At 41.0% G+C, this 22061-nt stretch overlaps 1 protein-coding gene across 1 annotated transcript in view; it reads right to left on the bottom strand.

The window, feature by feature from the left end:
• Positions 1-22061, bottom strand: part of LMBRD1 (LMBR1 domain containing 1) — a 132924-nt gene that overhangs the window by 55088 nt on the left and 55775 nt on the right. Inside the window, exons 6-7 of the mRNA XM_068983721.1 lie at positions 11692-11780; positions 8257-8330 (exon numbers count right to left, since the gene is read on the bottom strand). Of these exons, the coding sequence (XP_068839822.1) occupies positions 8257-8330; positions 11692-11780 (163 nt within the window). The remainder of the gene's footprint in view (positions 1-8256; positions 8331-11691; positions 11781-22061) is intronic.

Genomic DNA, 22061 nt, shown 5'->3' with positions numbered 1-22061 from the left:
AGGTTTAAATTATTTTTAACAGTAAATTTTATATCCTCAAAACACTGAAAGTGTAAGGAAAAAAGTCTATGGAAAACAAGGTGCCCAGAGATTGCTGCTGATGTTGTATAGTCACCCAGTCGTGTCTGATTCTCTGCGACCCCATGGACTGCAGCACGCCAGGCCTCCCTGTCCTTCACCATCTCCCAGAGCTTGCTCAAACTCATGTCCATTGAGTCAGAGAGGCCACGCAACCATCTCATCCTCTGTCGTCCCCGTCTCCTCCTGCCTTCAAATCTTTCCCAGCACCAGGGTCTTTTCCAATGAGTCATCAGGTGGCCAAAGTATTGGAGCTTCAGCATCAGTCCTGCCAGTGAATATTCAGGATTGATTTCCTTTAGGATTGACTGGTTTGATCTCCTTGAGTGCAGTCCACAGAGACTGTTACCATTCCCTTACAGGACTGTCCTATTCCTGTTCTCCTAGTAGCTCCACATCTTTTAAACATTATTGAAAAAAGTAAATAACTTTAAGACTTTGATGAGTACTACATGATGATCATTCAGTCATTCTTAGTCTCACATACCATCTTATCACAAGTCCATATTGCTATTTATAACCAACTGCCAAAGCAAAAAAACCCAGTTTATGCCCAGCTATATTTCTCTGTCTTGCCAATCAGTTTCAAACGAGGCTTATTTTATCCCAATGCTTGCTATTCTGTTTGATCTTGATCTGGATCTCTAAATATACTAACCTCAGAACTCAATACTACTTCCTAAGGAATCTGTACCCTACTCAGTATTTAAAACATGGCCCCTACTTAGAGTTTACTGTCAAACACAAAGTAATCTAAATTTTCCTAACCAGTTTGCTGGTCTCCCTCACTACAAATCCATTTTCCAGACTGTTTCTGAAGCAATCTCTCACACTCAAGTTAGACTGTGGCATTCCCCTAGCTAACATCCACTGAGACTCTTCAGGACCAATAAGAGTAGTATTTGCGCCGGTAGGAGTTCCTGGGGTTCTGGGTTGGGGCTATCAGGATCAACAGAGCAGGTAAGAGGGCAGGGAGACGAGAGGTCAGCTGCCACTCCGGCCAGAGTGATGCTACTCCATCCACCTGTTTTTATATGCATCCGAATTTCATGAGTGACTGTCTGAAGAAGCAGTTTTCCAATTCTGTCCAGTGCGAGAATGATCAGCATCTAATCCTGGCCTGCAAAAGCTCTTCATGACCCAGGCCTCCCACCCCGTCCTCACGCCTCTAAACGCTCACGGCTCCTCATCGCTGCAGCTTCCGCCTTCAGCTCTGCCCCGGGGCCACATGCAGAACCTGCAGTGCCTTAGCAAAACGCCTCCCTGCTCACCTCACTTCACTAGAGAAGTCCAGTGCCCTTCAGGTCTCAGCTTAATCGCACCACATCTGAGAAATGTTCCTTGATTTGTAAATGCGCCTTGCTTATAATTCAATTATACTGCAGAACACTGGACATGAACATTATTGCTCCGCACATCTGTTTTATCACTAGGCCTGCCAAACTTGTAACTTATCAGAATCATGCTCATGCAGCAAGTTCCTGGCAAGACAGATTTCTCAGCCAAACGAGTAACAACTACAGTAGACTGTTTGATATGTAAGGACTAGGTCTGTTTTTCTTTTTCCTACCTTTATTCCAAGAGCAAATATAAAGTAACTAACTTCTCTAAGAAAATAATACTTAACCAAAAAAAATTTTTTAAGAGTTCTTTATTCACATGAACTCTTCCTTACATGGAACTTATACATTTTTTAGAAGAGTTAAATTGAATTCCTATAGCTTACATATGTAATAGAGTAATGCAAAAATTTTGGGGAAAAAATGTATGTCCTTCACAACACCCTGTGGTAACATAAGGCCAGAATACATCTTTTTGGGAATTACTGTCTGAAGAGAACAAGTAAAAGAGAGCAATTACTGTTTTGGTTACCTAGCTTGTTTCTGCATTACATGCTTAAGTTTCGGTGACTGTCAGGAAATTTAACTATAATATTTAGAGTATGATAGATGACATAACACATTATTCCAAGTATTTATTCATTACAACTAAGATCCTTAAACAACAATCTTTTGATTTTAACCTCAGATTTCTTTGAAAAACTTGTACGAAGACTATCGTTTTTCAGAAACACAAAACTTTCATTGCTTACTACTGCCCTCTAGTGAAATACCAGAAAATCAACAAGGCTAAAGAGATTGTATCACTTAAAATGCTTCCAGGTCAGCCATACTTGCCTCTAATATCATTTGTTTCAATTTCCAAAAATAAAGCACCATCTGTATTTTAAAATTTAAATGTTTTGAAAGAACATATACAAACTAAAACATTTCTAATATGCTCTTGCCCCATGAAAACACATTTTCCCTGCCATCTCTCTATCTTTTAGAGACAATGCCACGCATTGCCTATAAACTGAACACATGTCCTGAATATATTTATGAAACCTATTATTCAAGGACACGGATGCTGAAACTAGTGAAACAACTCAACATTTACTCAGTAAAGATTTCCAGTCTAAATGTTCGCTGATTCTAAAATACATGTATCTATGTATGTGTGTGTGTGTATATGTAGTTGGTAGTTAGGTTGCTAAGTCGTGTCCAACTCCTGCGACCCCATGGACTACAGTCCTCCAGGCCCCTCTGTCCATGGTATTTCCCAGGTAAGCATACTGGAGTGGGTTGCCACTGCCTTCTCCAGGGGACCTTCCCAACCCAAGGATCAAACCAGGGTCTCCTGCACTGCAGGTCGTCTCTTGCATTACAGGCATTCTTTACCAACTGAGCCACCAGGAAAGCTGTGTGTGTGTGTGTGTGTATGTATTTTTTTTTCTCACATGTAACACCAGCGAAATTTGAATGCATTTTATGGACACAGGCAAGGCAGAAGTCGTGGCACAGCGGTCATTATCCAGATAGTCACAAATTTGGTCATAGCTGGTTATATTACAGTTACTTCTCTAGTAGAGTTACATGCATCTGTGGTACAACTACTGAGTTAAACTGCCACTTACAATGTCTTGTAAGATAGTACTCTGATTTGACATTAAAGGAAAAAGTTCATGTGTAAGGAAACACAGAACAAAAGAGCAAGCAGTGAAGCCAAACTTTACTGGAACAATTATGATTCCACATTTCCTCGCAATGCAATAGTCAGAGGCTTTATAAGCTTAAGAAAGGAAGGTACCCGAGGTAGAAGGCATTTTTGTATTTTGCTCCTCAGGTTACAAGGGAAGAAACAGTAATGAAACAAAAACAGCTTCAATTTACACAGTGGGTGTGTCAGCAGCTTCAAAGACATTCCAAGAGACAAGCTGAGAACTCAAGAAAAGCTATCTCATCAATTCTCTTGACAGCATAAAAGACGCTCTATAGTGAAACATGGACATCAACAGTCAACCCAAAAAAGTGACTGAGAAGACATGTTCCAAAGTGAATAGAAATATCATTACAACTTATTTCACGTATATTTGCCTGAAGATGATTGATCTGATTTTTTAAGCATGTAAGGCTGAAACACTTCTGTCACTGATATAAAACAAACATCATAAATGATGAGACAGCATGGCAGGGACCTTTCCCTTACAGTGGCACCAACTGAGCCATCAGGGGGCACACAAGAGAGGCGCATCGCACAATCAGGCCAGAGACTCGGGGAGGCACACTGCCACAGGAAGGCTGAACAGCTGAACATTTAAAGCATAGTTTTGTCTTCAAAGGTTATTGAGAACCACTGCTTTAGTTCGATGTTAAAATCCTTAATTTATCACTCTAATTTTCTCCAGTATTCTTGCCTGGAAAATCCCATGGACAGAGGAGCCTGGAGGTCTAATAGTCCACGGTGTCACAAAAAGAGTCAGACTTGACTTAGCGACTAAACAACACTATTGTCTTTAACCCATTAGTTTCATTTATAGTAAATTTACACAGGTGGTGCTAGTGGTAAAGAACCCATCTGCCAAAGCACAAGACACAAGAGACACAAGTTCGATCCCTGAATCAGGAAGATCCCCTGGAGGAGGAAATGGCAACTCACTCCAGTATTCTTGCCTAGAGAATCCCATGGACAGAGGAGCCCGGTGGACGACAGTCCATAGGGTCGTAAAAGGGTCAGACACGACTGAGCAACTAAGCACAGCACATTTAGGATAAATATATATATATACATATGTATATACATAATTCATAAACACCTTGAAGACATGTTCTTTTTTTTTTTTTTTTTTTTTTTACTGGTAAGTGTACATAATTACAAGGCCTTTCTAGGTGCCACAATGGTAAAGAGCCTGCCTACCAATGCAGGAGATGGAAGAGACGCAGGTTCGATCCCTGGCTCAGGAAGATCCCCTGGGGGTGGGGGGCATGGCAACTCACTCCAGTATTCTTTCTTGAAGAATCCCATGGACACAGAAGCCTAAGGTGGGCTACATATTATTGGGTCACAAAGAGTCAGACACAACTTAAAGGACAGCATGCATGTACATAATAAAAAGTTCAGTAATCTCTGCATTTATAGGCATTTCAGTGGTCTGTATGATACATTTTATATGAAAACAGCATTATTCAACATTTCCCCACTTGGTGGCACCAAAAAATTAAAATGTCTGCATAAATAATTGTGCCTAGAGGTTTGTTTTTTCTTTTTAATTTAAAAAGTAGCAGATTCTCTTTCAATTTATGTTGAAAACACTACGTAAGATAACATGTCGTCTGACGTTCTTCTAAAATTGAGTGCCCAATTATTTGGCTATTCCTTTAGATGTGGTACAGTGGATATTATCTTAGTAAAATTTAAATAATCAACTAGTATCTGAACTAAACAACAATGTGTACCTAAGAAATTCACACTCAACTGACATATATACTACAAAAGCTTCTGTAGTTTCAATACTAATAGCTACAGATTCTAGAACAGACATGATTTTACCTTTAATAATTAATTTCTTGTACTCAGAGGCAAGGGCTTCCCTAGAGGCGCAGCAGTCAAGAATTGCCCTGCAATGCAGGAGACACAAATCAATCTATGGGTCAAGCAGATCCCCTGGAGAAGGAAATGGTAACCCACTTCCAGTGTTGGAAAATCCCATGGACAGAGGAGCCTGGCACGCTATAGTCCATGGGGTCGCAAGGAGTCGGATATGACTGAAATGACTCAGTACATACCCACAAGTATATCTTAACCAAGCCAGTGTGATCCTTATACCTGATTTGATGGCATACATAATTTTCAGTATCCATTTCAATATAAAATATATGAGTTTGAAATATTTACCTTAACAATAATATTGTTCCTGTAGGGAAGCTCTCTTTCAAAGAGTTTTAATCATTTCCCATATTTTCCCCACTTCCATTCATCAGTTACACAGCTTAATTCAGACCCACCAAAGCAACACTGTTACAATGTTCAGTTCAGTTCAGTCACCCAGTTGTGTCCAACTCTTTGCAACCCATGAATTGCATGCAGCACGCCAGGCCTCCCTGTCCATCACCAACTCCCGGAGTTCACTCAAACTCACGTCCATCGAGTCAGTGATGCCATCCAGCCATCTCATCCTCTGTCGTCCCCTTTTCCTCCTGCCCCCAATCCCTCCCAGCATCACAGTCTTTTCCAATAGTCAACTCTTTGCATGAGGTGGCCAAAGTACTAGAGTTTCAGCTTTAGCATCATTCCTTCCAAAGAAATCCCAGGGCTGATCTCCTTCAGAATGGACTGGTTGGCTCTCCTTGCAGTCCAAGGGACTCTCAAGAGTCTTCTCCAACACCACAGTTCAAAAGCATCAATTTTTCAGCGCTCAGCTTTCTTCACAGTCCAACTCTCAAATCCACAATGTTAGTGAGAACCTATTACTTTTCCATTTAGAAACTTTCAGTGGCTTCTCATCTCAGTTGGAATAAAATCTAAAATCCTAGGCACAGCCCACAGGGCGCGCAGAGCTGCCCTGTGGCCATCTCCCTGGGCACTCACCGCCTTCCCCAACTGCACCTGTTGGGCTGGCCGCACCTCCCGCTCCCGTCAGAGCACAGCCCGGTGCCCTCCCCAGGAGCCTGCACTGCCCTCCCCGCACAGCTCTGTGCATCCACCTCAATCCAATCTCTGCTCAGATCAGAGAAGCTACTTCCAGCCCTCACTGCCATCTGCGTGCTGTATCTTCACCGCATCCGCCTCTTGACTGTCGGAAAACAATTCTCCGTGGGTCTCTCACTTCTGCACATCTTGCAAACCAGGCACTCATTGCCCTTTTTTTCCTGCACAATCTTTTCAAGAATGTTTGTGCAGCAAGAGGCCTGGGAGACAAAGACAGTATTTTCCTCTGAAGCAAGGGCAGGCACATCTCCGGGCCATTGGAAAGATTCAGCTCCCCTGCACCCTGAGGTCCCTGCTCTGTGACAGTCCCACTGGGTGCTCTTCACGTGTCCCTGTGAGGGTCAGGACTCAGGAAACTCGCACAGGACAATGTAGTCCTGTGGCTGCTGCCCACGATGGGAAACAGAAAGACCTTCGTCCCCAAGCAGTCCTGCCTCTCCGACGAACACTCATGGAACTGGAGCAGTCAGGGAAAGTCGCAGAGCCTTCTTGGTTCCTGACGAACATCCCGCTTGTTGGTTTCCTCTTTTTCTGATCATTTCTCTTGACTCATCTTTCACTGACTGCTGCATCCTCATTTCCCTACAGTTTTCAAAGCATTTTACAAAAAGTATCATTTGACGTGGACCTTCAAAAATCCTTAAGAGATCATTTTTATTCTCATCTAATGGGGAAGACATTGACCCACAAAGGGTAAAAGGCAAACCCATGATCAGCGTAACAGATCAGTCACAGATCAGCAAATAGAGTCCAGGTCTAACCCTATTATGTTATTAACTTGTGAATGTTTTCTAAAAGACAATTCTCCTGCTGTACATATATTGTGTCAGAAGGGAGGTTAATTACCCACTGCTATCTTCCTTGTGTAGTAAACATGAAAAAGCAAATATGGCAATGAATAAGAAAACTGAGTACTCAAATAAGCACCTGAAAGATACTAAAATACACATATTTCAGACTTCTTTTATTACACATTATGACACTTGAATGATTATCTAACAAAACTAGATTCTGCTATCTAATACCCCATTTATGTTTCAAGGAAGACATTGGAACAATCCTCAAAATGTTTTCTTTATAACCAGTATTTTCCATCTTTGCAACTTCATTAATCTGAAAAAGGTTCTATACAGTTTAAAGCTTCCTGCACAGCTTTTTTTTGGGATGCATGCAAGAAGCATTTTTACCAGCTTTTCCTCTATAATTTGAGCAAAAAACTGAAAAAGCTGTCTGTACACAAGTTAGTCAGGCTATTATAATTCATGTCATACCATTCCCAGAGAGACTGAAGACTGAGAGTATAAGATTAGATTCTTTATACTAGAGAAATAACAAGTTATGAAAAATACCCAACTTTAAAAGCTCTATATCCCCAAATGGGCTTTCCCAGTGGCTCAGCAGTGAAAGAAACCTCCCTGCAATACAGGAGATGTGGGTTAGATCCCTAAGTTGGGAAGATCCCCTGGAGGAGGAAACGACAACCCACTTCCTGTATTCTTTCCAGGAAAAACGGATGGACAAAGGAGCCTGGCGGTCTACAACCTGTCCATAGGGCTGCAAAGAGTCGGACACACTGAGCAACTGAGCACACACACGTGCATGCATGCTAAGTCACTTCAGTTGAGTCCGACTCGGCGACCCCATGGACTGCAGCCTGCCATACTCCTCTGTCCATGGGCTTCTCCAGGCAAAAATACTGCCGTGTGGGTTGTGCTGGAGGGGGCTGCTGTGCCCTCTTCCAGGGGATCTTCCCTACACAGGGACTGAACCCCCATCTCTTACGTCTCCTGCATTGGCGGGTGGGTTCTTTACTGCTAGCACCATCCCCAAGTAGGATAAATCTACTCGATTCATAACAGATACTGATCTATGGTTCACAGTTCTAATATGCTTATCAATCACTGAATCTATTATTGCATAGTATATAACCACTTCAAGGTTCACAACTTATAAAATTTATTTCTAAATTTCTAATACTAAATTTCACAAATACAGATAAGTAATTAAAAATGTATCCTCTTCTCAAGAAAAATAAAGAAAGTACTAAATATTAAAGAGGAAAACAGAGCTAAGCTGAATATATTAATAAGGCAAAAATTGCTTCATAAAGTGATTCTTTAATTTTAACTCAATTATCACCATTACACTTACTGTGTAGATTATAGCTGCCAACATTCCAATCAAGGTCAGAGAACTAATGGAAAATGACAAGGCAGCTAAACCATCTGCAAAGGAAGAAAAACAATGTTAAAAATGTATAGCTATTCAAATGTTTATATTTAGGAAATCAATATAAATACAAAAATTGGGTTTCTCACATGTTCCAAAGGAATAAACACCAAATGCATTATCCCATTCTTGAAGTGCTAACTTCAAATGGAAAAGTTTTTAAATAGCTCTTCATAAATGGAATTCTTAAAGATCTTTCAGAGTAAGACTTTTTTTCCCCTCACACCTCTTAAAATTAAAGGAAATCACTGCCTAATTATTGAGCCTAAAAAGAAATCAGCAGAATATTAGGTGCTCAAAAGTTGGCCAAAAACTTCCCTAGTCTTTCTCAATGGCAGACCTTGAGAAATAACATGATAGGAATGTCACTGTCCTTAACCCTTTCTTCCTCTTCTGCTCAATCTCAAACTCCTAGTTTCTTTGTTATTAACTTTCAAGTAAGTTTGAAAAATATAGCTTATACCTAAAATCGTAAAGAGTTTATTTCCCTCTTCAACTTGAAGGGAGCTAGCATTCTCCCTTAGGGGGAAAAAACACAAACAAATAGAAAATTCTTTCAAAGATAATACGAAAATAGAAATACTATGCTGCTGCTGCTCCTGCTGCTAAGTCACTTCAGTAGTGTCTGACTCTGTGTGACCCCATAGACGGCAGCCCACCAGGCTCCCCCATCCCTGGGATTCTCCAGGCAAGAACACTGGAGTGGGTTGCCATTTCCTTCTCCAGTGCATGAAAGTGAAAAGTGAAAGTGAAGTCGTTCAGTTGTGTCGGACTCTTAGCGACCCAATGGACTGCAGCCTTCCAGGCTCCTCCATCCATGGGATTTTCCAGGCAAGAGTACTGGAGTGGGGTGCCATTGCCTTCGCTGGAAATACTATGCTATCAAGTTATATTTAAGAAACCTCTTAAAGGAAGGGGCTTCCCTGGTGGCTCAGACAGTGAAGAGTCTGCCCACAATGCAGGAGACCCTGGTTCGATCCCTGGGTCAGGAAAATCACCTGGAAAAGGAAATGGCAACCCATTCCAGTCTTCTTGCCTGGAAAATCCCATGGGTGGAGAAGTTTGGTGGGCTACAGTCTATGGAGTCACACAGAGTCAGAGACAACTAAGAAACTAACACTTTCACTTTCAAGGAAGACCAAAGAGTGGGTTGTGAGAGTGACACTTTCAAATAAACATGCCAGATAATGCAATGAAGTACTATGCAAATCTGAATATTCTTAAATATTAAGAACATTAATATGTATATATTCTTAAACATTCTAATATTATTAAATATTACTCTAATATTCAAATTAGAATAATACTAATTGTTCTAGCTTTAATACAGTTTCTACTAGACCAGTTTTGACCTAGTTTAAATGCAGGTCCTGTGGAACCAAATACAATTATTAAATTAATTCATTTTATCAATATCATATAATAATAAAAATTAGAATGACCTACCTTATTAAAACTAACATCTTAGTTTTAAAATACAATACTTAGGGAGAACATATTACTGACAAGCTCAGAAACTGTGTGAGGCAGATTTTTAAGCCTCAGTTTTTTAAACTGTAATACTACATTTTACCAAATCAAAGACACTGATGCTGTTACTTTTTTGATCTTACTAGAAGTATCAACAGAAAGTATTCATACAACTAGGAGAGGCCTGGCATTTGGTTAATAGCAATTTTAAGGTATTTTCACTTATAAAATGCATCACAAAATCAGAGATATAAAAACATGCAAAAATATGCATCTTAGAACTGATAAAGAGGAGTGTTCTGCTAAGATATCTGGCCAATCAAAAAAATTAATATTACTAACAGTGATAAATAAAATGTACTCTAAAATATAGTGTTTAAGATTTGACATTTTTTAAATGGTAATTAAGACTAAAGAGATTACATCAAGTAATTATATAGGTAGCAATGCTACCTGTAGAACAATAATGCTACCTATATAATTACTGATTCAAGTTATGTGTGTTATGTGTTAGTCACTCACTCGTGTTCGACTCTTTGTGACCCCATAGACTGTAGCCTGTCGGGCTCCTCTGTCCATGGAGTTCTCTAGACAAGAATATTGGGAAGGCCATTCCCTTCTCCAGGGGATCTTCCCAACCAGGGAAGGGTCTCCTGCATCGCAGGCAGATTCTTTACTGTCTGAGCCACCAGGGATTCAAGTTATACTAGCATTCAAAGACCAGCAAAACTTAAAGAGAAAAATGTTCAGCCCAAAAAGGTAGTAACTCAAGAGACCTGAAAGAGTTAACTGCAGGACAAGAAGTAATTTATTTCTCAGCAACAGACTCAGAGGCATAAATCCTGACATGCAGTATCATTAGATGCCAGGCCTGCTACTGTCTTCTTGCTGGTATCAGCAAGATGTTAATGGACCACAATTTACAAGATGAAATCTTAAGTGGAAAGCAAGAAAATTAAGAAGTTGTACAGCAAAGACTTTAAGACTTAGTTAATCATCATTTAATACTGTACCTAGGTAAAGAGAAAGAAGGGCTGATCAAAGAATGTACAGGACCATAAAAAGAATAAATATAAAAGCAGTAAGAATTTTCCACATTTATAAATTTTATAGGTTTCTTTGAAAATAAAGTTACTATGTTCAAATGTACATGAAATTTTGAATAGCAAAATAACCATTCTTATTTGATAGCAGTTTCTAATACTAACTATATTTTTTAATGATAAAAAACTTTCTTAAACTGACTTCCTAAACCTGCTTTCTTTCCCCCTCTAAAAATGTAGGCTAGGCTGATTAAGGCAAGGAAAGCTTTTGGAAAAGGAACTTCAAAATGTTTTGGTGAGGTAAATTTATAATAAAGTATCATTTCATCCACATAAAACCTCTGTAATTGGGGAATTCTCTGGTGGTCCAGCAACTAGGACTCTGTGCTTCCACTGCAGAGGACACAGGCAAACAGAGCAAAAAAAAAAAAAAAAAAAAACACCTCTCCAATTTATAGTCCACAAAAAATTACCTAATCAGGATCAAAGAGCAATATAAGGTTCTTTCAGTTTAAAGATAAAAACCAGTATCTAGCATATTTAACATATTACTCTATATTATCCTAAGTGAATTGAAGACTACACAGAAATTATAAAACCTTTACTGCTAAAATACTTTGAAGATCACCTTTTCTTTTCAACATGGTACTTTTATGCAGAAGTCAAGAGATTGGCTATATAACAGCTAGATGGATTCCTCATCTGCCTAGCATCCTTTAAACCATGAGTTAAGAGAATTATGAAGTTAAATTCTTAGCAGTGTAAAAACAGACACCTTCCAAAGACAGTCACAAGTATCATGAAATATGAATTACTATGGACTATTTTTTTAAAGAATACTTACGACTACTTCCAAGTTCTTCAAACAGGAACTTCACCTTTTCCCACTGTGTAGAATTTTTGTTATCAGGAAGATTCAATGGAACGAAAGCACTACAAAGGAGGAAGTAACTCTGCTTAATGGTTTTAAAGACAAAAGGTTGAATAAAAGGAAATGACCTGAAACTCCATTTCTAGTCATTTTTCTAAGGTAAGGTCAACGTTCCCCCTCAAAGAATTAGCAAATCCAATCTGCACCATGTACAGAGGGGTATGAGAAGTTTCTCATCCATGCGTTTAATATATCACACATTTATTTTCATGATTTAGTTTCTATATTCAGTATAATTAGTTTCCTTTGTAATCCTATGTATTTTATTTTTTGCATTTAAAGCTATTTTGTCCACAGCACAGAAAGGTTAAGAATCTCTTGTTAAATCAGAATAGAAGTCATGCTTTCAGTATATTTAAATGCATAAAAAAGAATAGAAGGAAAAGACACTAGAATTAACAGCAAATATCTCATTGTAGAACTAGGGTGATGTTTACTTCCTCAGTATTTCTCTGGGTATTTCAAGATTCTATCTAATATATATAATGGAGTAGTTTCATTCACTTTTTAATCTACAACTGAAAAAAAGAGACAAAAAAAGAAAAGCACTTCATAATCTAGCTCAGAAACAAAACAATAGACTAAAAAGCTGAGCACCCCCTTTAGATTGTGCATGTGAACTCTACCTCCTATCCAACATAATCTTAGTTGCAAGCAAAGTGGTAAGATCTATTTTTTTGTAAAGGGGTAATACTGAATGAGTTCAGCAATATATTAAGATAGTCATTCTGATAATGTATGCAAGTAAAACAAAGTAATTACTCTAATTAAAAAAAATTTTTAGACCATTGCTTGCAGGCAGATTCTTTACCAGCTGAGCTACAAGGGAACCCCAAGAATACTGGAGTGGGTAGCCTATCCCTTCTCCAGCAGACCTTCCCGACCCAGGAATCGAATTGGGGTCTCCTGCATTGCAGGTGGATTCGTTACCAATTGAACTATCAGGGAAACCCTTACTTGGTAAAACCAACACTTTTTATCCTTATAAAAAGATGAATCAGCAGACACAGCACAAGGTTATTTAAATTCCTATTTGCACTGACATCAATTTACTACACTCATCTCAATCTCTGAGACTTATTTCTCACTACTTTTACAGAGAAAATTGATTATCCATAAGGAAAGAACAATACATGTAAAAAATTCATTGTTTGTTTCCCTGGTTATAAAATCAAAAACAATTAAAGAAAACCATTAAGATGGAATCAAAAAATAAAGAACAGCTTATGCATAATATAATTCTATAACAACATTAACTTATATATTAGCACTTGAATAAAAATATAAATCAAGCCAGAAAATCTATATAACATTCTTCTATTTTATTCAGATGCAGTTTTTTCAGAGATATATATTTATATGGAAAAAATTGTACACGTATATTTTTGAAAAGTATACTTTGAAATTCTTAGTTGGAATACAGGGAAAAACTCTGTGTTGCACAAAATATCATCTCCAGTACTATTAAGACAGAAATATGTATTACAAATATCTAAAAACAGCATTCCTACTAAGAATATTCAGTATCTATACCATTTTTATGTAACCAAAGGTTCTGTCCAGCGGGAAAAGAAAGTAATTAACTCTTGCTCTTGACACTTTTATGTTAAAGCTGCTAAATAGGGCTCTTAAACAATTTAAATATTTAGAGAAACTTGACGTGCCCAAAAACAAACATTTTAAATGGCCCAAACTATTGTCAGAATGACTTCAGGAAGACACTTACTCTGAAACAACCAGCAGAGCACTAACATTCCAGCACTATTATCTTAGGTAGAACTAGAGCGAGCAGCTAAAGCATAAACCCTAAGCAGGTTCATCAACCGCCTTGCCCCAGGACCATGTAATCCAAAAAGATATAAAATATCTTCTCATAAACTAAGAGCAACATAAGCAGAATCCAAGAGTTATAACTAAAGATGTCTATATGTCATGGGCGATAATATTCAAAACATTTAACAATGAATCTTGAGCTTCCCTGGTGGCTCAGATGGTAAAGAATCTGCCTGCAATGCAGGATACCCAGGTTTGATCCCTGGGTTGGAAGATCCCCTGGAGAAGGGTATGACTACCCACTCCAATATTCTTGACTGGAGAATTCCATAGACAGAGAAACCTGGCGGGCTAGTCTGTGGGATGGCAAACAGTAAGACATGACTGAGAGACTTTCACTCACTTCCCATGGCAAAGGCATTCACAAGGCAATATACGCTGCCCTTGGTTCTGAAGACCTTGCTGAACCGGGATTTACCCTCTGACTGGGCCAAGGGTGCGGTAACTCAGGAGTAGCTGCTGACTTACGTGGAAACATCTCAACCTTTTAACAACCAGAAGGGGTCAAGCCATGTTCACCAGTCAAATATCAGCCCCGCAGACAAAAACCTAGACAGAGACCTGCCACACAAGCACCTCCTGACAGATGCAGAGGCCACTTTAGTAGGAAAAGCCCAGAATATAGACACATTCACTCTGATGGGGAGGCATTTCCTGACATAGTTATATGCCTATCAGGCATTTACTGAATGGTGATGATACTAAAGAAACCCAAAGTGTAATGAGATTTGTGTGGTTGAAAGCTACAGATATTCTTAACCTCAGTCTATCTCTCTCTTAAAAAAAAAAAAATGGATCCAGCAAACTGTTTGTATCTATTCTTTACTCAAACTCTTTTCCCATTTAGGTTACTATGGAACGTTGAGCCAAGTTCACTGTGCTGTACAGTAGGTCCCTGTTGGTTATCTATTTTAAATATAGTAGTGTATACACTAACTGAATCAATTTGCTGTAAACCTATAACACATCATTCTTAATCAACTATAAAGAAATGAATACAGAGAACCTCAACTTTCAAAGACATACAATACAAGATCAAGCTAAGAACTGAAATCCTCATAAGATTATAAATTTCCTTTCTGCTCTTAACAACAGTAAAACTGCTTAGAAAAAATCTTCAACATCCAATCTGAGTGAATTAGCTTAATACAGATTATCTCTTCAGGAAGGGACAAAGGAAAGGCTAATGAATTTCAGTAGATATGAAATTGAAATCAGGAATTTAGCAAAACTGAAAATAAGATTTTCACCTCCTATACTCAATCACCAAGTCACATTTATATTCCAAATTGCCTACCTGTTTGTTCCTCTCTGCTCTCTGTAACTACTCCAGTTCAGACTCTCACCTCCCACCTGAACGACGACAGTGGTAGTTAACTGACTGATCTTCCTACCCACCATTTGTCTCACTGACCAACTCCCAAATGCCCCTTTCCATGCATCCTTCAGTGTTGCAAAAAATTCACACATATTTGCTTTCATGGATGCAAACACCAGGATATCCACACCTGCACTGCCTTTCAATTGCTCAGCAGGATAAAACTCAATGTCTTAAGCACTGTATGTAAGATCCGGATCCCACCTATGTGGCTAAGCCCATGGTCTATCACTTAACAACACAAACACCTGAAATGCCATCTTACAATTTTTTCTTCTTTTGTACTGAAGGATCAAGAAGAGATGGAAGGAATACATGGAAGAACTGTACAAAAAAGATCTTAATGAACTGGGTAACTATGATGGTGTGGTCAGTCAGCCAGAGCCAGACATTCTGGAGCATGAAGTCAAGCAGGCCTTAGGAAACTCTGCTGTTAATACACCTAGTGGATGCAATGGAATTCCAGTAGAACTATTCAAAACCCTAAAGGATGAAATTGCTTTTAAAAAGTGCTTCACTCAATATGTCAGCAAATCTGGAAGACCCAGCGGTGGTCACAGGACAGAAGGGTAGCACCACAGAATGTTCTAACCACTGGACAATTGCACTCCTCTCCCATGCTAGTAAGGTCATGCTTAAAATCTTGCATACCAGGCTTCAGCATTACATGAACCAAGAACTCCCAGACATCCAAGCTGGGTTTAGAAAAGGCAGAGGAACCAGAGATTAAAATTGCCAACATTTGCTGGATCATAAAGAAAGCAAGGGAATTCCAGAAAAACATCTACCTGTTTCACTGACTACGCTAAAGTCTTTGACTGTGTGGATCATAACAAAATGTGGAAAGCTTTTACAGATGGGAATACCAGACCACCTTACCTGTCTCCTGAGAAATCTGTATGCAGGTCAAGAAGCAACAGTTTGAACCCTGAATGGAAAAACTGATTGGTTCAGGAATGAGAAAGGAGTACCACAAGGCTGTCGGCTGTCACCCTGTTTATTTAACCTACATGCTGAGAACATCATGAGAGATGCCGGGCCAGATGAGCTGGAATCAAGATAGGCAGGAGAAACATCAACAACCTCAGACATGTGGATGATACCACTCTAATGGCAGAAAGCAAAGAGGAACTAAAGAACATCTTGATGAGGGTGAAGGAGGAGAGTGAAAGAGCCAGCTTAAAACTAAATATTACAAAAACTAAGATCATGGCATCTGGCCCCATTACTTCATAACAAACAGAAGGGGAAAAGGTTGAAGCAGTGACAGATTTCCTCTTCTTGTGCTTCAAAGTCAGTGGATGGTGACTGCAGCCATGAAATCAGAAAATGATTGCTTCTTGGCAGGAAAGCTATGATAAACCTAGACAGTGTGTTGAAAAGCAGACATTATTTTGCCAACAAAGGTCTATATAGTCAAGGCTGTGGTCTTCCCAGTGGTCATGTACAGATGTGAAAATTGGGCCATAAAGAAGGCAGAACACTGAAGAATTGATGCCTTTGAACTGTGGAGCTGGAGAAGACTCCTGAGAGTACCTTGGACTGCAAGGAGATCAAACCAGTCAACCTTAAAGGAAACTAACCCTGAATACTCGTTGGAAGGACTGATGCTGAAGCTGAAGCTCCAGTATTTTGGTCACCTGATGGAACAGCCAACTCGTTGGAAAAGTCCCTGATGCTGGGAAAAATTTGAGGGCAGAAGGAGAAGAGGGCATCAGAGGATGAGATGGCTGGATGGCATCATGCAATGGACATGAACTTGGGCAAACTTCAGGAAATGGTGAGGGACAGGGAGCCCTGGCATGCTACAGGGTCGCAAAGAGTCAGACACAACTGGAGACTGGACAACAACAACTGGGGGAGGGAGGATTTAAATTCACATTCCACTTTTTATATCATTCTTTAACTATTCCATGCTAACTTCAGTTTCTCAGTTACCATATGGAATAGACTCAATTGTGTCCCGTCCCCCTCAAATTACTATGTTGAAGTGCTAAGTCCCCATGTGAATGGTACCTGGATACAAGGTCCCAAGGGTGACTCTCTGACCTGATGGGACTGATGTCCTTGTAGGGAGAAGAACAGACACCAGAGCTCGCTGGTGGCCAGCAGAGAGGAAAATCCGTAGGAAGACACAGTGAGAAGGCGGCCATCTGGAAGCCAAGGAGAGAACTCCCACCAGACACCAAACCTGCTGACACTAATTTTAGACTCTCAGCCTCCGGAACTATAAGAAGTAAGTGTCCACTGTTGAAGCTAGCAAGCCTGTTGTATTCTGTTAAGACAGCTCAAGTAGGTGGCTAAGTGGTAAACAATCCACCTGCTAAAGCAGGAGATGTAGAAGACATGGGTTCAGACTCTGGGTCAGGAAAATCCTCTGGAGAAGGACATGGCAGCCCACTTCAGTATTCTTGGCTGGAAACTTCCATGGACAGAGGAGCCTGGTGTGCTATAGTCCATGGGACTGAAAAGAGCTGGACACAACTCTGCAGGCATGTACATTATTCCCAGCCCAAGTAGACTAATACAGATTTTGGCACTATGAAGCAGGTGTCTACTTTGTAACAAATACCTAAACATGTGCATGTGATTTTGGAGCTCAGTGATAGGGAAAGACCTAAAGACACTGGAGGTTGCATGCCAGAGAAAGTCTAAACTGCCCTGAACGGACTACTGATAAAAATGTGGATGTTAAAGGCAATTCTGGTGAGAACTCAGGAAGAAAAGAGCGTTTTAGAGAAAGCCTCTATCATCTTAGAGAAGACATACAAGCTGTGAGAATGCTGTTAGAAGTAGGGACACAAAGGGTCATTCTGAGGAAATCTCAGCTAGAAATGAAGAATATGTTAATGGAAACTGAAAGAAAGGAGATCATTATTAGAAAGTGACGAAGAGCTTGGCTGAATAGTTTTATAGTGCTTTATGGAAGGCAGAACTACTCGTAAGAGATAAGACTGGATATTTAGCTGTGGAAAATTCTAAGCAAAGTGCTGGAAGGAGCAGGTTGGTTTCTCCATACCATTTATAGTAAAATGCAAGAGAGAGAGATAAGCAAAAAGAAACCATCCTTTTGAAAACACTGAGAAGGCACCTTCTAAGAGCTTGGCTGAACAATCATTTGTCAAGGAGATTAGTACGGGTGGAAACCATCGATTTAATCAGCTGTCTCACAGAAGACAGGAATAGACAGGGTGACACCAGGAGAGACACAGTCAACCTGAACTAAGGTAAGGGAGCACAGATGAAACACAGTAAGGGAAGGCTCTGAGACTCGAGATTCGTCAGGATGGGGTCACAGAGTTATTCAGCAGAGAATATGTTTTCATCCTTCAAGAAAGACCCCAAAGGCACTTCAGTTACCATGAGGGCTGCCGCTCCTACTAGAGTAGAGGGCAAAGCTGCTTCCTCCTTAATTTCCGAAGACAGGGTCCTCTGCTCAGTTTAGCTGCTAGGGAGCTGATGCAGAGTCAAGGGGGCAGGACCAACACCCAGAATCAGGGGGTGGGGCAGGGCAGGGCTGCGGAGGGCCGGGGCAGTGACCCATCCCTCGGTGGGCCTGGAGGGCAAAGCACCCATCAAAGAAGATGATTATTCCTGAGCCTTAAGATCTAAGGGACTCTGCCTTGCTAGGTCTGAACTGGTTTGGCACATTCACATTTCCTTTCTGGTGTCTCCCTTTAGGATGGAAATGCCTGTCCTGTGCCTGTCCCACCACTGTGTCTGGAAGCGCATAACCTGTCCTGTTGCACAGGTTCACTGCTGGGCAAGGGTTCCAACCAGGATGAGTCTTCAGGTCTCACCTACACCTGATCTAGATGACATTCAGATGAGACCCAAGACTCAGATTCCATGCTGGGTTAAGACTTTGGGGCCTTGCTGGGATGAGGTAAGTGCATTTTGCATGTGAGAAAAACATGGATTTTGAGGAAGGCAAAGAACAGAGTGCTGTAGACTGACTTTGTCCCCACAAAATCGATGCTGAAGCCTCAATCACCAACAGGATGGTATGTGGATACAGGGCCTGTAGGGAGGTTCAGTCAGTTCAATTCAGAGGTTCAGTCCTGTCTGACTCTTTGCGACCCCAAGGACTGCAGCACGCCAGGCTTCCCTGTCCAGCACCAACACCCAGGGCTTGCTCAAACTCAAGTCCATCGAGTCAGTGATGCCATCCAACCATCTCATCCACTGTCGTTCCCTCCTCCTCCTGCCCTCAATCTTTCCCAGCATCAGGGTCTTTTTCAATGAAGACAGTTCTTTGCATCAGGTGGCCAAAGTATTGGAGTTTCAGCTTCAGCAGCAGTCCTTCCAATGAATATTCAGGGTTGATTTCCCTTAGGATTGACTGGTTGGATGTCCTTGCAGTCCAAGGGACTCTAAAGAGTCTTTTCCAACACCACAGTTCAAAAGCATCAGTTCTTTGACTATCAGTTTTCTTTAGGGTCCAACTCTCACAATCATACGTGACTAATGGAAAAACCACAGCTTTGACTAGATGGACCTTTGTCAGCAAACCAATGTCTAGGGCTTCCCTGGTGGCTCAGAGGTTAAAGTGTCTGCCTGCAATGCGGGAGACCTGGGTTCGATCCCTGGGTTGGGAAGATCCCCTGGAGAAGGAAATGGCAACCCACTCCAGTATTCTTGCCTGGAGATTTCCATGGACGAAGGATCCTGGTAGGCTACAGTCCACAGGGTCACAAAGAGTTGGACATGACTGAGCGACTTCATTTTTTTTTTTTGAACATTCTTTGGCATTGCCTTTCTTTGGGATAGGAATGAAAACTGACCTTTTCCAGCCCTGTGGCCACTGATGAGTTTTCCAAATTTGCTGGTATGTTGAGTACAGAACTTTAACAGTGTCATCTTTCAGGATTTGAAACAGCTCAACTGGAATTCCATCACCTCCACTTGCTTTGTTCATAGTGATGCTTCCTAAGGCCCCCTTGACATCGGACTCCAGGATGTCTGGCTCTAGGTGAGTGATCACACCATCGTGATTATCTTGGTCGTGAAGATCTTTTTTGTACAGTTCTTCTGTGTATTCCTGCCACCTCTTCTTAATATCTTCTGCTTCTGTTAAGTCCATATTGTTTCTGTCCTTTATTGAGCCCATCTTTGCATGAAATGTTCCCTTGGTATCTCTAACTTTCTTGAAGAAATCTCTGGTCTTTCCCACTCTATTGTTTTCCTCTATTTCTTTGCATTAATCGCTCAGGAAGGCTTTCTTCTCTCTCCTTGCTACTCTTTGGAACTCTGCATTGAGATGTGTATATCTTTCCCTTTCTCCTTTGCTTTTCGCTTCTCTTCTTTTCACAGCTATTTGTAAGGCCTTCTCAGACAACCATTTTGCCTTTTTGCATTTCTTTTTCTTGAGGATGGTCTTGATCATCGTCTCCTGTACAATGTCACGAACCTCCATCCATAGTTCCTCAGGAACTCTGTCTATCAGGTCTAATCCCTTCAATCTATTTCTCACTTCCACCATATAATCATAAGGGATTTGATTTAGGTCATGCCTAAATGGTCTAGTAGTTTTCCCTACTTTCTTCAATTTAAGTCTGAATTTGGCAGTAACGATTCATGATCTGAGCCACAGTCAGCTCCCAGTCTTGTTTTGGCTGACTGTACAGACTTTCTCCATCTTTGGCTGTGAAGAATATAATCAATCTGATTTCAGTGTTGACTGTCTGGTGATGTCCATGTGTAGAGTCACCTCTTGTGTCGTTGGAAGAGGGTGTTTGCTATGACCAGTGCGTAGGGAGGTAACTAAAGTTAAATGAGGTCATACACTGGGACCCTAGCCAATGGGCATGATGTCCCTTGAGAAGAGGAAGAGTCCCTGGAGACACGCTGCCCCGTGAAGCACAGGAAAGACCACGTGAGGGCACCATGGGAAGGAGACTACTATCGTCTCCGAGCGGCTTCATCAGAAACCAAACTTGCCTGCACCCTGATCATGACCTCAGGGTCTAGAACTGCGAGAAAATAAAACGCCTGCTGTTCCCAGCCGTGTGAGCAGACTAGTACAGGCAGCCCTGAAACAGTGCGTGTGATTGGTGGTGCCAACCCTCTAGGCGATCACAACTTGAGTCTGACTTACACTCGTCCTCAGATAGGTGTTCCCTCCACACTCACGATCCTCAGCACCCCAGTTCCACATCCACTTATTAACCAACCTCACAGGACTGCAGGGCTGGCGACTGCAGAAACCCATGTGTAAGTGAACCACACAGCTCAAATCCATTCAAGGGCAAACCGTACATTACAGCTGCTATCCACCATTTTCCTTTATGTAGTCTGCTGAGCAATTTCCACTTCACCAAATTCTAATTAAAAGATTAATTCCTTTTATGTCTTACCTGATTCTGTAAAGCAGAATTTGCTACCCCACCATCAGCCTCTGGCATCGGTCTCTTATCAGAGTCCTTAAACACAGTAAACTCAAGTATCTATCTGCAGCTCTTTGCACGTGAACTGTGAGGAGAGTTCACAACCCTTCATCCTTATTCCTAAGACTGCACAACCCACAAGGGCTCCAATGGTGTTAGCTGCATGACCTGCTTAAACCTAGACCACATTTTGGCCAAAAAATTATCTACTGTTTTATCAAAAACAAGTTCATCACTTAACAAAAACTAGAGCGTGTCACCTTCAAGAGTTTCAGGAAATGCAACCCATCACTTACCCTAATGCCCCTCCTGCAGACACACACAGGGTAAGGAGATAACTGGACAGCACTGTGTGTCCTCTAGTCACAAGCTTCTGGCTGGTGAACTAGAGGAGCCCACGCCCTCCCTGCACATCAGGGGCCTCAGCAGATGTCCCACCGCAAACGTGCAGGAGAAAACAAGAGCCCGTCAGAGGGGGACACTTTCATTTGCCCCAAAACCAGTGCACCGACCTGGAACTCCTTCCACTCACATCCCTCTTAGACAAAAGGAGGAAACGCCCTTGCCTGCACCGCCATCACAGCTGCCTACTATCTGAGAGCTCTGCACACCCTTCCTTCTCACTTGCTACTCACCTGCCAATCAAGGCTTTCAGTGTAAGCACAAAAGGGTTCCAGGACTGAGAA

The sequence above is a fragment of the Capricornis sumatraensis genome, chromosome 11 (assembly GCF_032405125.1).
Source record: "Capricornis sumatraensis isolate serow.1 chromosome 11, serow.2, whole genome shotgun sequence".
Classification (NCBI taxonomy): Eukaryota; Metazoa; Chordata; class Mammalia; order Artiodactyla; family Bovidae; genus Capricornis; species Capricornis sumatraensis.
This window is presented reverse-complemented; position numbering and strand designations above follow the sequence as displayed.